The 17649-nt window shown below is 39.9% G+C and overlaps 1 protein-coding gene across 1 annotated transcript; it reads left to right on the plus strand.

The window, feature by feature from the left end:
* Positions 1 to 1193: 1193 nt before the first annotated feature.
* On the plus strand, positions 1194 to 16981 carry LOC135476707 (TLC domain-containing protein 2-like). Its single transcript, XM_064756820.1, has 5 exons — positions 1194 to 1395; positions 4837 to 4919; positions 8567 to 8649; positions 13838 to 14009; positions 15238 to 16981. Exons 1-5 carry the CDS (start codon positions 1217 to 1219, stop codon positions 15438 to 15440), a joined length of 720 nt encoding a protein of 239 aa, XP_064612890.1. The 5' UTR covers positions 1194 to 1216; the 3' UTR covers positions 15441 to 16981.
* The last annotated feature ends 668 nt before the right edge of the window (positions 16982 to 17649 follow it).

A 17649-nucleotide genomic window follows, 5' to 3' on the forward strand; every position in this document is an offset into this window, starting at 1 on the left:
CGGGTATGCATAGTGGTCAACTTGTCCACAAAGCGAAAATAAAAAAAAATATCTGGAATTAATTTACTTTATAGATAGATAAATTTATTTATTTATTTGATTGGTGTTTTACGCCGTACTAAAGAATATTTCACTTATACGACGGCGGCCAGCGTTATGGAGGGAGGAAACTGGGCAGAGCCCGTGAGAAACCCACGACCATCCGCAGGCTGCTTTATAGATAAATTGGTCTACATATATTTGCCTGTATGTAGGCCTACCAAGCTACATTGTACACTGTAGGTACATGTACATCTATAGGCGGATGTACCAGTATACTCTTAATAGTTTGTTGCTCTTTCTGCAGACCTACTGGTAGACTACTTTTATTCGGTACTTTTGTAAAATTTGGAAATAAATGAAACCTTTTGAAAGTTCTCGCTTCTGAAACTCTAGAAACAATTAAAACATAAGTCTACATGTGCCACATTAACAGAGGTCATCAATATTTATGAATCATCAACTTTCCACAATATTACACTATCATCAACTTTAAATGCTGATTAAGCTGATTAGTGTGCGGTGTGACGATATATACATGTAGTGTATGCCAAAGTATTTTTTAAAAAAAATACTTGATATATGCTGAAACTTGTGTTTATTTGTGTGTTGGTAGGGAGACGTGTGCTTACATCCACAGGCTACGGGAGTATTCATTATATACCGGTACTCAAATATCTTGTGCGTAATTATTCGTGAAGTAATGATATCAGATGATAAATCTGACGAGTATTTATTGAACTAACAGTTCACCTATTCATTTGATCATTTGAATTAACAAGTTGATCACCTCGGGAAAGAAATTATGGTAGGTCAACCGGTATGAATTCACTCGTTAGTGTAAGTCACAAGCATGCGCACACGCCACGCCCAAACACCCGCCCAAACATCCGTCCAGCCAGCCATGACATTTTGACTTGCTGGAATGTGGATTTCGGATTTTTCAATCGTTTATTAGGCGCTGTGATGTAGGTAGTGTGATGCCAGCAAATGAAAAGCTGAAGGGCTATATCAATATACTAACATTTAAGTAGTCCACGTGTTATGAATGTAGGTTGAAGTTCATATCGGTTACCAAGGACAACCAGGTCGAAGGTCATCCAGTAGGACACGCTGTGGTGCTGGGGACATACCCAACTTCCCAGGTGGAAACATGGGGGAACCTCAACTGGATACTATGCGAGTTAGCCACGGATTACTGGCGGTTTTCATATCGACGGGTTTATTTTGTCTTCTAAACAAGTGTTTGACGCTTATTGGGATTCCAAAAACAGCGCAGAAATCGACATGGCGGTGGAAAAACATATGCACGTCATTCGTTCACTCGATTCTGACGGGCGTTGGTTCAGTTCTCTGGTTAGTTCTTTCAGTGTCGTTTTACATCTTTTTTCCCCTCCGTTAAATGTGTTCATAGTAGCCTCTGTTGACATCTGTTTGTTGTCTATTTCTACTAGAAATTGTTTGTTGTGGTGTTGTCACCTTACATAACCCACAGACGCTGTTGCTAGTTACAAGTAGTTGACACAGATTCGAGCTCTTACAAAACACCGATCTTTGGCTGACCCAGAATTTTACATGAGGTTCCATTGTGGGGGTCAGGCAATTATTTTACCGCCTGACGTAATTTTCTGACCTCAAATAATTTCAGTTGTTGACGTTTGCAAGGATATTTTGAGCAGTGATGATATTTTCCAAAAAATTGTGCATGACAGCAGGGAATTTTGACCACTGGAACTTCAGATAATGACTGCCTGATTAATGGTTTGCCTCTAACTCGGCGTATAAATTATTTATACACTATACTAATGTATACCATCTATAATATATCACCATTGTGTAACATGACACATGTACGTGATTCAATCTACATAGCTTTGATTGAGTATCTCAGTTAATTAAATGCATGCTGTGAATATTAGTGATTAATTGTTGTTAAAGTGTTCTTATCAAATTTAACATACGTACATGTAAATTTAATGGAAAACAGTAATAACTTAGGGTCAGATTTTATTTAATTTTAATGAAGTTTTAAATTTGTAAGAAAATGATTTTATCACGAAGAGATGAATCTTAATGGTATGGCAAATGTAGCATTAAATACACCATATTTTGATTCATAAATTTACTTACATGTACATCCACTTGGATTTTAGCAAAATCATTTCTTGCATACAAATTAGCTGCTGCAAATGGTATTGTGTACCAGATATGTTCATGTAAATAATTAAAATTAGGCTGTGGCATACATAGATATTCTGTACTCATGATTCTGCATGATGCCTAATGCATGAAAATATACCACAATAAGACTAACATTGTTTAAAACTGATCAGCCCAGATTAGCACAAGCATAGTCTTGGATAGATAGTGATGGAGGTCTCACACAGGGCCCCGACCGTCCATGACCTGTTCTAGAAGACCTCATCCCGACCAAGACCCATCCATCCAGAGCTACATACATGTACGTGCGAAAAACGTCCAAGGACTGACCAAAATGACTTTTTGTGCACATTTTGTTTCAAAAGATTAATATTAATATGAGTATTATTGAGGCTATCTTATAAATAGGGGTGGAACGGATAATGGATTATGGATAATGGATTAACGGATTATTATCCCATGATTATCCTTCATGACGGACATTCTTCTTTGTGAATTACTCCTCATGAAGGAGGACTTACTGATTTGCTGTGCAGCTGTTCTGATCACAGAAATAGACAAGCAAGCAAGACAAGACAAGTAGAAGACAGAAGAAGCCGAGACAACCAAGGAGTATTTGGGTGCGAAATTGGTTCAGGAGACCAGCAGATATGGGTTGTACAACACCTTGATGAAAGAATTGAAGAAAGAGGACTGCATGAGATTCTTGAGCTTTGCAAGGGTGGATTGTGCCATGTTCCAAGAAATACACGATACACAGTCAGTCCAGGAATACCCAAGCAAGACACACAGAGGAGGAAAGCCCTGTCCTACACAACCTAGCCCTTACCAAGGCACGTGTTTGCCCTGAACATGCTGTGCTCACCCCGTACTTGGCCCGACCATGCTGTGCTCGCCCCATCCATAACCTGTCGAAGCCCAACCCAGCCTGGGTGGCGTGCCACCCCAACTGTTTTGAGCAGGACCAAGATGGTCGTGTGACATGCTGTCCACCCCGTGCCCACAAGGACCCACAAGGACCCACCAGGACCCACCAGGACCACCTTACTGACCTTTCTTGGACTTAACCCCGTGCAGGCTGACTAAGTAGCACCTGGCCGGGTCGGGATGGTCATGTAGTGGTCACGGCCCTGTGTGAGATCTCCATAAAACTGTGTGATTCTTGTACTTTCTCTTGTGGGCAGCAACCTCATCATAAAGCAACATTGCAATGTGGTAGCTGTAAGTTCATGACAAGTTCAGCTGTCTGGTGTCATATTTATCTGGGAAAATCTACAAGCAACCTGCAAATGGTCGTGGGTTCCACCCGGGCTTTGCCTGGTTTATTCCCATCATTGTTTAAGTAAAATATTGTGGAGTAAATCCAAATAGATTTAAATGAACACTTCTCGCAACTAGGTGGAATGTGTCATTTCTGGTGTCAGTGGCATGGTATTCCAGTGAGGCAGCACAACATGTAGTACATGCATAATGGCAAAACGGTATGCATGATAAACTGTTGTGAACGTGTCTCTCAAATACCAAGAATGACCTAAAATTGTACCCATAATTAAGCATGCATGGAGGCAAATAAATAAAATTAAATAATTTTTTGGTGCTGAAACTTACATTTTTCTAGTATTTTATTTATTTATTTGATTGGTGTTTTATGCCGTACTTAAGAATATTTCACTTTTGCGATAGTGGCCAGCATTGTGGTGGGAGGAAACTGGGCACAGCCCGGGGAAAACCCACAATCATCCGCAGGTTGCTGACAGACCTTCCCACATACGACATTTTTCTAGTGGGATATCATTCTAGCTTCTAAACAAACCTTTCCTATTCTGTACCATAATTCTGACCACTGTTTTATAAGTGAATGTTATTGAGTGCTGAGTGAGACAGCAGTCAAAAAAATAAGTCTATTAAACAAACTTTAAAGCACCTTTCCAAAATCATTAGAACTCTCATTGTCAGGAAAAATGATCAAGTTTGTCATTTTGGCTAATGCTATAAGCGACATTGCACCACAATAATGTTCAAGCCTTATCTTTTTATACGCCCCCGCCATTAGACGTATCATTATGTTATAGTGGTTTTGTCAGTCTGTCTGTTCATTCATATTTGTGTCCAGGCTATAGCTCCAACAGTTTTCCATGTACAGTTTTAATTTTGGTGGATACATAGATGCACAGATGACAATATTTGACGACTTGCATTTGTCCATTTTCACATTTGTCATGGTAACCAGACGGCCATTTTCCTTAGTTATATGTACTATATAAATAAATGTGATTTCGTGTCTGGGCTATAACTCCAACTGATTTCTGCGTATAGTTTTTATTTTTGGTGGATACATACATACACAGATAATAATGTGTCCCGATCAACTCACAGGTGTTCGTTTCTGTGTCTGTCATGGTTACCAGATTGCTATTTCCCTATGTATACTGCATATATTGAAATGATTTCATGTCCGGGCTAGAACTCCAACAGTTTTCCACATAGTGTTTTAATTTTTGGTGGATATATTTGTCCTGTCATGGTAACCACATACATGTACCTATCATCAACACCCATGAAAATTCACCAGGGATTGAACTCTTGTTTCTGTCTGTGATTGTGTTAATGTGTTTTTTGTATTCTGTTTTTCCTCAGTTTCTGGGAGACACCGGAGATGGCTGAAGACTTGATATCTATTCACACACCTTTCTCCAGAGGCCTTATCTGTTTCTCAGTTGGTCAGTAACTGTGGGAAGAAATTCCCCCCATACTTATACTATTCTTGTTATTTTTCGTCTTTATATTCATTTGTTTATATATATATATATATATATACTTTTTATTATTAGCTGTGAGTTCAAGTCAAAGTCATGTTGACTCCTCTCCAGCCATACGTGGGAAGGCCTGGCAGCATTCTGCGGATGGTCGTCTGTTTCCACTGGGCTTTGCCCGCATGGTTTTCTTCCACCATAATGTTGACCATCATCGTATTATTGAAATATACTAGAGTACGGAATAAAACATCAGTGAAATAAATAAATAAATTCATCTCGGCCAGGTCAGGCGATTCCAGAGAGTTGAATAATGGTACTTGTTACTTCCTCACTTTAGCACTCGGGAGGTTAGAGGTAGAAAACTACGTAGAAAGTGGGGTATCATGCCTGGGGTCTTCGGCACTTTGATGAAATGGATTCACCCTGCTACACGAAGACATAGTATTTGTACACACACCTAATGACTCCTCATGCTTATATGACGGAAAAATTGTATGACAAAAAACCAAAGCTTACACACAAACATGTATATTAAACCAAAATCAGACAAATATAAAATGAAGAAATAAACAATTCTTATTTTGAAAATGTTAACTACAGGTACCTAAAAGTGATCAGAGGTTTATTTTTTTACTTTCTTTTTTTTACATATTTTTTTTGGGGGGGGGGGGAGACCTTAAATACATGTTTTTGTAAATCAGTGTTACGGTGGAACTGTTAGAGTAAATGATTAGGATATGACACTAAATTTAATAGTGTCCATGGCAACCATACAGTCATGTTGTGATGAGAACATTTCAGTGTTCATGGCAGCCATACAGTCATGTTGTGATGAGAACATTTTAGTGTTCATTGCAGCCATACATCCATGTTGAGATGAGAACATTTTAGTGTTTATGGCAGCCATACAGTCATGTTGTGATGAGAACATTTTAGTGTTCATGGCAGCCATACAGCCATATTGTGATGAGAACATTTTAGTGTTCATGGCAGCCATACAGAGTTGTTGTAATGAGAACATTTTAGTGTTCATTGCAGCCATGGATATGTTGTGATGAGAACATGTTAGTGTTCATGGCAGCCATACAGCCATGTTGTGATGAGAACATTTTAGTGTTCATGGCAGCCATACAGCCATGTTGTGATGAGAACATTTTACCATTTTAGTGTTCATGGCAGCCATACAGCCATGTTGTGATGAGAACATGTTAGTGTTCATTGTAGCCATACATCCATGTTGTGATTAGAACATTTTAGTGTTCATGGCAGCCATACAGCCATGTTGTGATGAGAATATTTTACCATTTTAGTGTTCATGGCAGCCATACAGCCATGTTGTGATGAGAATATTTTACCATTTTAGTGTTCATGGCAGCCATACAGTCATGTTGTGATGAGAACATGTTAGTGTTCATGGCAGCCATACAGCATTGTTGTGATGAGAACATGTTAGTGTTCCTGGCAGCCATACAGCCATGTTGTGATGAGAATATTTTAACATTTTAGTGTTCATGGCAGTCATATATCAATGTTGTGATGAGAACATTTTAGTGATCATGGCAGCCATACAGCCATGTTGTGATGAGAACATTTTACCATTTTAGTGTTCATGGCAGCTATACAGTCATGTTGTGATGAGAACATGTTAGTGTTCATTGCAGCCATACAGTCATGTTGTGATGAGAACATTTCAGTGTTCATGGCAGCCATACAGCCATGTTGTGATTAGAACATTTTAGGACCAGGAAACAGTAAATACACGTTATATGTGGGGAAAATATTTTCTCTTTTTCACAACGGGAAAAATAGTGCGGGGATTCGGTGAAGCAAAGGGATGATCTCTTATTTCACTAAAGCTATTGTGTAGAAAATGTAGGTTTACCCGCAAGTATAATAGTCTGGGTTTTGAACTGCAGTGTTTATTGACATGTAACTTTTTGTGACCCTTTACAAACATGACCAGCAATGTTGATGTTCACTCAAGCATGACCCTGTATTGTCAGGCCTATATTAGCTGGCTCAGAAAACACAAAATAACTGTACGTGTATGCATAGTGAAGGCCAGAGTTTCTTGTGTACTTCTGCTCAGAACCCTCAGTTAATAACACAGGGTCAGTAATTTTTAAACTGTTGTACTCAACTGTTTTACTCAACTGTTTTACCATTTCTCTGTGAAATACACATGTACGATACGTAAATGTAATGTGTAAATTTGACAAAAGTACACACCTTTTTATTCATTCTACTCTCATCCTCAGACTCAGATCATAAGATATTTAAAAATTATAAAAAATATTGCAGTAACTTTCATTTTCATTTTTTTTTTTTTAACTTCCTTTTTGTAGTAACACTGCAGCATTATAGTTTTACGTTGTGCAAGTCCGAAAGTCGAAAACTTTATTGTGACTCAGTCTTACGCCATTTTGTTTTGCTACCATTTAGGAAAGTGATGAAGGTGGCAAAATAAATGTCTAAATATTGGGTCAAAGTGAAGTCTCGTTTTTGGGTAGTTACACTACTTGTATGCAACTTCCGTCGACCAACTCCCCCACCCCCCAACCCCCCCCCCCCCCCCACCCCCCACCTCCATGTTTATGTGGTTAACAGAATAGCCTATGAATATACTTTCACACCCGAATCTTACCTAGAGGAATATTTTATGTATTATAAATTCCCGTGTAAGTACAAGTACATAGAATGTATATGATAGACCATCTTAATCCCAGATATAATAGTGCTGGGAACTGCCCTTAATAACTAGGTATCCGTTTTTACCAACTATAATTTACTGTGGCTGTTACATGTCAAGTCTTTTCTAATTATAAGGCAAGTGCCTTTGCTTATTATCATGATACATGTAGAGGACTACATTGACCTAGATTTGGTGCTTGACAGAACCGCATCAGTAGAGCTGATAGCATTTTGAAAAGTTATAACCTGTAAATAGAGAAGTACTGCGTGTAAAATATGGGCCTCAGCATGGAGTCATACGCAGCCTGCTAGGTAGCTTCGACACGGCCGAGCGTCCATGATGGTGTCTCTGTGAAAATGTCATTGTATATGTTAATTAAAAGGTAGTTTTGCTCCGAATTGGGATGTTGTCATGCCAATCTTGACAACCCTAGTACTATCTCCTGTTGCTAGCGCAGCACAAGGATCCGAGGGCCCCTCGCCAATGGGCTCACTGTGAGTTTTTAGTCCAGTTCATGCTGGCCTACTGTGCGGTTATACATGTCATACGTGACAAGGCCTGACAGCAACCTGCGGATGGTCATAGGTTCCTCCAGGTTTTGCCCCATTTCCTCCCACCATAAGGATGGCCATAGTTGTATATACACATGTATTTTATAGTCTAAGTGAAATTCTCGAACATAGTGAAGAACACCAATCAACTAAATAAATAAATAAACAAATCTGTCTTACGTCTGTATGTATCGGTATATGTAACAGGATTTAATATATATATTGAAATAGTCATGAGTGTATGATATACTGGCTGAAAACTTAACCAAATAAATATATGAATTACTTGGACGTTTTACATTTATATGTGATTATGTTTTATTTTGTGTTTATGTTTTATGTTATTTGTTTTATTTTTTTTTTTCCAGGTTATTTTTTATACGACACCTTGGACATGTTTCTGTTCAACCGAGGCAGACAGACCTATGAGCTGATAGGACATCATTGTGTGGTAAGTAAACACCTACCTTAAGTCTAGTGCAGGGGGCTTCGTGGGAAGCATCAGGGGGAGTTCCGGTAGATTATTATGACTGTGGAAAACGATGTGATAAGAAATTTCCTCCTTTGCTTTTTTTCTGAGAAAAATGGTTGACAATTATGTAGATGTACATGTATGCTTGTATGTCTGTGTGTCTGCAGATCCGTTCTCTTAGTCTTTGTCACCTGTGGTTTTTTTGGTTGTTCATGTTTTGCTTGTTTGTGTTGCACTTCATTTGTGCATCTCGAAAGTATTTGTTTGTGACTGACAACCATCTGACAGTGTTAAATTTTGTCGTTTAGTTCTGGTACATAATTGCGTGCACATGTGTGGTATTCCTGTTGTATGTTTATACAAATAATCTACATGCACACATATACCGTAACAAAAGGTGTAACTGGAAATCTCATTCGATATTTATTATTCCATATGGTCCATTTCTTCACAACTATTGACCAAATCTCAGAATTACGTCTACATGTATATGTGTGGAAATAAGACAGTAATGAGACATCAGTATCCCTCTAGACCAATTAAGACTCAAAGAGAATGACCAAAATGGATAAACAGTGAAATGTTCATGATTTGTGCCTTTACATTCCAATTATTTTTTTTTTTTATTTATCAATTTTTTAATTTTTTGGGTAAATTACCATATACATGTATGGCCTACGCTGGACAGGTACATGTTACCGTGGCAAGTTAATTACCTTTCATGTTGCCGCAGACATATCTCTTGTAGTTCTATTAGAAGCATTTGATTGTCCAAAGCACTTAAAACTGGCAGGTGCTTGAAGCCGCTGCTGTGTTTACCAACATGACCAGTGACTGTGAACTGTACATGTATTGGGCCTCTATGTGCCTCTTCCTGCTAGTGCGAGTGTGGAGTGTCACATTCCCATAATATGTATAGGGTAAGGCTTACATCATCAAGTTACATGTACATGAACCGTTGATAAGGAGGGCAAAAAATTACTCATTCTCTCCACCTCGTGCTGCAAGCTTTGACACTTAATACAGCTATAACTGTACATTGTAAACCTATTAAAACAGACTGGTCAAATTAACCTTGAATTCACAGTTGATCAGTGCCCTCTGGAGTAATGCCTTGAGAAAATGTGGGTTGGAGGAGTTGGGGGGGGGGGGGGGGTAGTGTGTGTGTGTGTGGGGGGGCGGGGGGGTGAACCAGAAGAAAAAAGCTTTGAGGATAAGCGTGAGATTTGACACATGTAGAATCTACAAGCTGTGGGTTTACAGGCTACATGTAGCTGGCAGTGGTATTACATACCGGCTTGTGGATAACTTTGTAAATCGTACATAGGCTCCATGATGGCGGCATGAGGTAATTCATCCTTATTTCAGCTGTATTAGTCTGCGTGGGCAAATTTCAGAGACGGTGAAACACATGTTCATCGTCTCTCAATACCTGGGACCGATTCCACAGAGCCAGTCAAGTATTAAAATACGAGCATATAACTTATTTTTTTTTCGGCTTCAGAAATTAAAATTTTGTTCACTTCATCAGTATAAGCTAAAGACAAAAGTGCTCAAATTTCTACTTCCAGAACAAAAAAAAAGCATTGTAAAGAAGTTTTAAATGTTGACTTAAGTCAGAAATGGCTTTGTGGCTACTGGTACGTTAAACATTAGGTCCAACATATACATGTAAAAGAACAAAAAAGCTTATCAGCTTTCTTCTGACAGTTTACCTTAAATGGCTTTAAATTTTAGTTTTCGTTATGCCCCAGCAGTAAGTTCAAAAATTAAGTAGCCTGCAGTTGTGACATCAACGTTGATAGCTGTCAAAACAGTAATGTTAAAATTGGGGAGGGGCTTGGTTTTGTCCAGGTTGCAGGTGCTTCATCACCAGTTTGTTCATCAAAAATGTCATTTCTGAATATTTCCGAACAATGATGACAGAAAATATGCTTAAAATAGACGGGCTATTAAAAAACATAAAATATGCCTCGAAAATGACATGTCTTTCTTCATGTTCTATAAAACCGTACTCTTCATTTCATGGCGCGTTTTCATGTAACCTTTAAATTGGTAGACCCATCACACATACATGTACACTCGCTTGACTTCATACAGCGGACAGTAAGCAGTAACACAACACAACGAAATATTCTTCAGTATGGCGTTAAACCCCAATCAAATGCATATGTAAATGACGTGGGGAATTAAGTTTGTCAGTAACTTGCTGATGGTCAGTGCAGATTTCCTTCCCTCACAACCCTGACCGCCATCAAGGCCGATGGTCAATGCTTTATACGTCAGGCACACAGGTTTCCTTCCCTCACAATCCTGACCACCATCATGGCCGATGTTCAATGCTTTATAAGTCAGGCACACAGGTTTCCTTCCCTCACAATCCTGACCGCCGTCATGGCCGATGGTCAATGCTTTATACGTCAGGCACACAGGTTTCCTTCCCTCACAATCCTGACCACCATCAAGGCCGACAGTCAATGCTTTATACGTCAGGCACACAGGTTTCCTTCCCTCACAATCCTGACCACCATCATGGCCGATGTTCAATGCTTTATATGTCAGGCACACAGGTTTCCTTCCCTCACAATCCTGACCGCCATCAAGGCCGATGGTCAATGCTTTATATGTCAGGCACACAGGTTTCCTTCCCTCACAATCCTGACTGCCGTCATGGCCGATGGTCAATGCTTTATATGTCAGGCACACAGGTTTCCTTCCCTCACAATCCTGACCGCCATCATGGCCGATGTTCAATGCTTTATATGCCAGGCACACAGGTTTCCTTCCCTCACAATCCTGACTGCCGTCATGGCCGATGGTCAATGCTTTATACGTCAGGCACACAGGTTTCCTTCCCTCACAATCCTGACCGCCATCATGGCCGATGTTCAATGCTTTATAAGTCAGGCACACAGGTTTCCTTCCCTCACAATCCTGACCGCCATCATGGCCGATGTTCAATGCTTTATACATCAGGCACACAGGTTTCCTTCCCTCACAGTCCTGACTGCCATTATGGCCGATGGTCAATGCTTTATATGTCAGGCACACAGGTTTCCTTCCCTCACAATCCTGACCGCCATCATGGCCGATGTTCAATGCTTTATACATCAGGCACACAGGTTTCCTTCCCTCACAATCCTGACTGCCGTCATGGCCGATGGTCAATGCTTTATAAGTCAGGCACACAGGTTTCCTTCCCTCACAATCCTGACCGCCATCATGGCCGATGTTCAATGCTTTATACATCAGGCACACAGGTTTCCTTCCCTCACAATCCTGACTGCCGTCATGGCCAATGGTCAATGCTTTATATGTTAGGCACACAGGTTTCCTTCCCTCACAATCCTGACCACCATCATGGCCGATGGTCAATGCTTTATACGTCAGGCACACAGGTTTCCTTCCCTCACAATCCTGACTGCCATCATGGCCGATGGTCAATGCTTTATACGTCAGGCACACAGGTTTCCTTCCCTCACAATCCTGACTGCCATCATGGCCGATGGTCAATGCTTTATACGTCAGGCACACAGGTTTCCTTCCCTCACAATCCTGACCGCCATCATGGCCGATGGTCAATGCTTTATACATCAGGCACACAGGTTTCCTTCCCTCACAATCCTGACTGCCGTCATGGCCGATGGTCAATGCTTTATATGTCAGGCACACAGGTTTCCTTCCCTCACAATCCTGACCGCGATCAAGGCCGATGGTCAATGCTTTATACATCAGGCACACAGGTTTCCTTCCCTCACAATCCTGACTGCCGTCACGGCCGATGGTCAATGCTTTATATGTCAGGCACATAGGTTTCCTTCCCTCACAATCCTGACCGCCATCATGGCCGATGGTCAATGCTTTATATGTCAGGCACACAGGTTTCTTTCCCTCACAATCCTGACCGCCATCATGGCCGATGGTCAATGCTTTATACGTCAGGCACACAGGTTTCCTTCCCTCACAATCCTGACCGCCATCATGGCCGATGGTCAATGCTTTATACGTCAGGCACACAGGTTTCCTTCCCTCACAATCCTGACCGCCATCATGGCCGATGGTCAATGCTTTATACGTCCGGCACACAGGTTTCCTTCCCTCACAATCCTGACTGCCATCATGTAAGTGAAAAATTCTTGAGAATGAATGAATGAATGAATAATCAAATAAATAATTAAACAAATGTGCATGAAGCAAATTATCACAAAGCATACATGTGTTCAGCTTTTAATTGGGTGGGTGAAAGTGTACTTAATTGATTTATTTATTTATTTGATTGGTGTTTTACGCCGTACCCAAGAATATTTCACTTATATGAGGGCGGCCAGCATTATGGTGGGTGGGTACCGGGCAGAACCCGGGGGGAAACCCACGACCATCCGCAGGTTGCTGACAAACCTTCCCACGTACGGCCGGAGAGGAAGCCAGCATGAGCTGGACTTGAACTCACAGCGACCGCATTGGTGAGAGACTGCTCGGTCATTACAATGTGCTAGCGCGCGAACCAACTGAGCCACGGAGGCCCCCAACTTAATTGATAGCCAATAACATACAAGCAGAATGTTATAACATTTGACCGGGGTGGTGTACCTTAAATGACCTGAAATGCGCTTATTGAGGAAAATAATCACCACAAAATGTTATTTTTGGTGCTCCCAAACTTACAATTTTCGAGTAGAGTATCATCGCATGTTCCAGGCAAACCGCAAAACACCTTTGTGAAATCAATAGAGCTCTCATAAAGAGGAAAAACGGGCAAACGGTTATGGACGAAATTTATGGTCATTTAGGGTATATACTGTTTATAACAGATGTTTCAGATTGATTGAGTTTTGAAGTTTAACCTTTATTTTATGCTTTGTCCCCCTTATGTATGTAAATGAATTGATACCTGGATAGCAGGACGGCAAATAGGTGTGTGACATTTTTAAAAACACCCCTTTAGAGAAAGTGGCATATGTAAAATTTGTGCAGTTATGTATGACATGGACATTTCACTTCTTTCCAAGGGGTGTTCAAAAATGTCCGGCATCTGTTCTCAGGCTTGCCATTATGGATGTTGTAAACGTTGGATAGCTGCTATCTGTCATCACTAAATAAAATGTTACGTGCCTGAATGCTGATGAGACATGGGCTGTAGTGACGATATATTCGTTGGCTTTTCCAGATCTTGTGCTGTTTTGGGATTACCATAGTAACACACCTGTACGTGGGATACGCTGTCGTCGCACTCATTGTGGAGCTGAACAGCATCTTCCTTCACCTACGACAGTTGTTCCAGATATTGGAGATATCACGGGGCTCTGCTCTGTACAGGCTTAACAGCCTTATTAACTTAGGTAGGCATATTGGTGAGCGTATACAAAAACCGACCCCGATAGCACAGTTGGTAAAGCGTCGGCTTTGGGAGCGGTAGATCCAGGGTAATCCTGGGTCAAGTCACACCAAAGACCTTAAAAGAGGAAGTTGTAACTTCCTCGTTTGGCGTTCAGCATGAAGGTGATAGTGCAACTATACTGGTTGACCCGTTTCAGTATAATGGCTCGGGCAGGGCAGCTTACTTGCCTTCGGTAAGGTGTCCCAGTGAAGCAGCACCAGATAAAAGAGAGGTGGAAATCCTTCCTGCAACAAGGAGGCACATTTCATGCACTCTAAGGATTCTTTCGTCGTCATGACTGAAAAATTGTTAAGTACCACGTTAAACCGCAAGCACTCACTCACTCACAAAACCCTTGTGCGATCAATTGCGATCTACTTGTGCATCTACGGAAATTCAGACTACTTTTGATTGGTTGGGCTTTGTCATACGAGCTACACATAAAGAGCCTTGCAAAGAGCCTTGAGTCCTCTGTGGCCGAAGTGGTTAGCACGCCAGTGTGGTGCAATGACCCACGAGCCCCACCAATGGGGTCGCTGTGACTTCAACACTGTTCAAGTCCAGCTCATGCTGGCTTCCTCTCCAGCCGTATGTAGGAAAGTCTGGCATCAACCTGTAGATAGCTGTGTGTTTCCACCAGGCTTTGGCAGGTTTCTTCCCACAATAATGCTGGCTGCTGTCATATAAGTGAAATATTCTTGAGTATGGCATGAAACCCCAATCAAATAAATAAATAAATAAATGCATCTTCATGAAGGATCTTCATTAATGGTATGTACATTTTTGTCAAAAAGTGCATTTGATTTCCAACAATTATGCGACAATTCATTACAATAACAATGAAGTCAGTGCATCACCACGTACATTTTAAAGGTTTCACAAGCATTCGACCCTCATGCTGGGATTTTTATCAGGTGACTTGAACCACTTTATTACATATATTCAAATAAAGTTGTAGGTCAGACATGACACCTTACCCAGTCACATTATACTGACAACAAGCCAGGCAGTCCTGTTTCCTTGATTTAACCTCTCTGTAACCAGGACCAGTTTTGAAGTATTTGGTATGACTTGATCTACGGGTTCAGGTATTGTGAATTTGTGCTGGTTATATTGTAAAGCTGAACCCTGATTTACTTGCTAAGCAGAATATTGTTAAATTTTTGGGTTTTTTTTTTTGGTCTTTTCAGCCACATATATTTGTTTCCGCATCGTGACCCTGTGCTGGATGACGCGCTGGCTCGTCATCAACCGTGATGGCATTCCTCTACTGTTCTACTCCTTCGGCAGTGTCGGCATGGCAATAGTCATACTGATGAACATCGTACTCTTCTATCGCCTTATCCACAGTGATTTTTTAAGGAAGCGTGACTCTGCCACAAAAGTCGAATGATAATCAAGGCATCCATGGTAACAAACAATCATACTGGTTGAGAATGGCAGCCATGATGCCTGGATTATCTCCCCTCTTGACCATTGGGAACAATAAAAAATATCTTAATTATGTCCATATTATTTATGGCTGACTGAATGGTGTAGAGTTTATTTTCAACTATTTTCATATTTGTCTAATATATTTTTTCTTCGTATTCACACTTCAGAGCAGCATGCAGCAGAAAATTCATAAGAAATCTGCAATGTAATATTATGTTAAAACTTTCAAAGAGCTTTGACATCAGGTTTTCTTTTATAATTTTTTGATAAAGTTTCTTATCCAAATGATCAAAAAATGAATAATAAAAACGGAAATACCTCTATCCTGATGTGTGCTTTGTGAAGAATTAACGCAGGAAAATTGTGCCAATAACTCCGCTCATTATGGGTTCTTGCCAACTGTTTTTCTCAGGTACATGTCTTGCGTCCTCCCAGATCCTTTGTCAATCAACATGGCTTCCCGTCTGTTTCTAAAAAACGGTATACTTTGATACTTTGGGAATTTTTTCAATCACTTTTTTAGATTCCTGTTGTAACTGCATGATGTACTTCTGTTGACATGTAATTACATGTGTGTTGACATGTTCTTATATTGACATGATGTACTTTTGTCAACATGATGTACTTCTGTCAACATGATGTACTTCTGTTGACATGTACTTACATGTGTGTTGACATGTACTTATGTTGACATGATGTACTTATATTGACAAGTTCTTCTAAGGTTTTCAGTGTAAATTTTCACGAATGTAACATGTTCATTTCTGCATAAATCCACATTTTTCAGCGTTCTCCACAATCCTAGAATATTCAAAACAGTTGAACTATATGTGATAGCCAGCCAGTCATATGAGATTTTAATATACATGTAACTATGAAATGTGGCTAATTAAAAGACATCTGAGATGCTTTGATCCTGTATTCAGTGTACGGGGATTACTTTTTCCCACAGTATTAAAAGACATCTGAGATGCTTTGATCCTGTATTCAGTGTACGGGGATTACTTTTTCCCACAGTTGTGATTATTACTGGGTGTGTATATTTGTTTGTATTTCTATGTAAATACACTATATTAAGAAGTTGTTATACTGTAGCAGGGTTATGCATTCTCTGGTAAATAGAGTACAGTACAGGTAATTCTACTCCTGAGTCTTCAGAGTTTAGAAGGAAAGAGTATAGCCATATTTACATGCCTTTATTTACATGACAATCTTGGGTGTCAAAATGTTTGATATTTTGAGCTCTTCAGAATGATCACCTTGACAAAAATTAAGGTCATCCAAAATAATTGAAGGTGTGAAATGTGTTAAATTCTATGAATATCCTCATAAAACAAGAAGGAAGTGGATAAAATGCAGGAAACTGTCATATGTGTCTGAAATAGTATGAATATTTACATGATAAAATTTTATCTTGGTGATGCCACTGGGCTCAATTTAATTTTTTATTTCGGGATTTAAAAATGAGTGAATGACCAAACATTTTGACCCCTGCCTATACCACACATTTATCTCTGACAAATCATTTGTCACCCTTAGAAAATAAATTTATATATATATATATATATATATATATATATATATATATATATATATATAAATATATATATATATATATGTAGGCATACATATATATACATCGCATATTAATGCATACCAGTTAATATACCAGTATATACCAGTATAATTGTGTATTACAGTTGTGTTCAGTATGGTATTGTGTGGTACTGTACCATTCACGATTTACTGTGTGGTACTGTACCATTCACGATTTACTGTGTGGTACTGTACCATTCACGATTTACTGTGTGGTACTGTACCATTCACGATTTAGCACTGTCAGCATTATATAGATGATAAGCATTACATTTATAGGTTCCTTGAAAATATCAGGGCAAAACAGACCTGCTCCGGTTGTATATGGGAAGGTCTGTCAGCAACCTGTGAATGGTCTTGGGTTTCATCGGGCACGGTGCCCGGTTTCCCCTCACCATAATGCTAGCCGTGGTCGTATAAGGGAAATATTGTTCAGATAGTACATAACAGAGCTGGCTAAGTTAATAATCTATATGCGTCCATGTACATGTAATTCTGAAAGCTTCTCAAACTTGTGAAATGTGCAGTCCATGAGCCGTTCTGACTTCATTTACTCCTGTCGCGACTGGAGA

The sequence above is a fragment of the Liolophura sinensis genome, chromosome 10 (genome assembly GCF_032854445.1).
Source record: "Liolophura sinensis isolate JHLJ2023 chromosome 10, CUHK_Ljap_v2, whole genome shotgun sequence".
NCBI classification, from domain to species: Eukaryota; Metazoa; Mollusca; class Polyplacophora; order Chitonida; family Chitonidae; genus Liolophura; species Liolophura sinensis.

What these genes read in the sequence shown, in the direction of transcription:
- LOC135476707 (XM_064756820.1), top strand. Translation starts at nt 1,217, where the DNA reads ATGCGAGTTAGCCACGGATTACTGGCGGTTTTCATATCGACGGGTTTA. An exon ending in GGCGTTGGTTCAGTTCTCTG is followed by an intron (nt 1,396 to 4,836) that starts GTTAGTTCTTTC and finishes GTTTTTCCTCAG; the next exon opens with TTTCTGGGAGACACCGGAGA. An exon ending in TAACAGCCTTATTAACTTAG is followed by an intron (nt 14,010 to 15,237) that starts GTAGGCATATTG and finishes TGGTCTTTTCAG; the next exon opens with CCACATATATTTGTTTCCGC.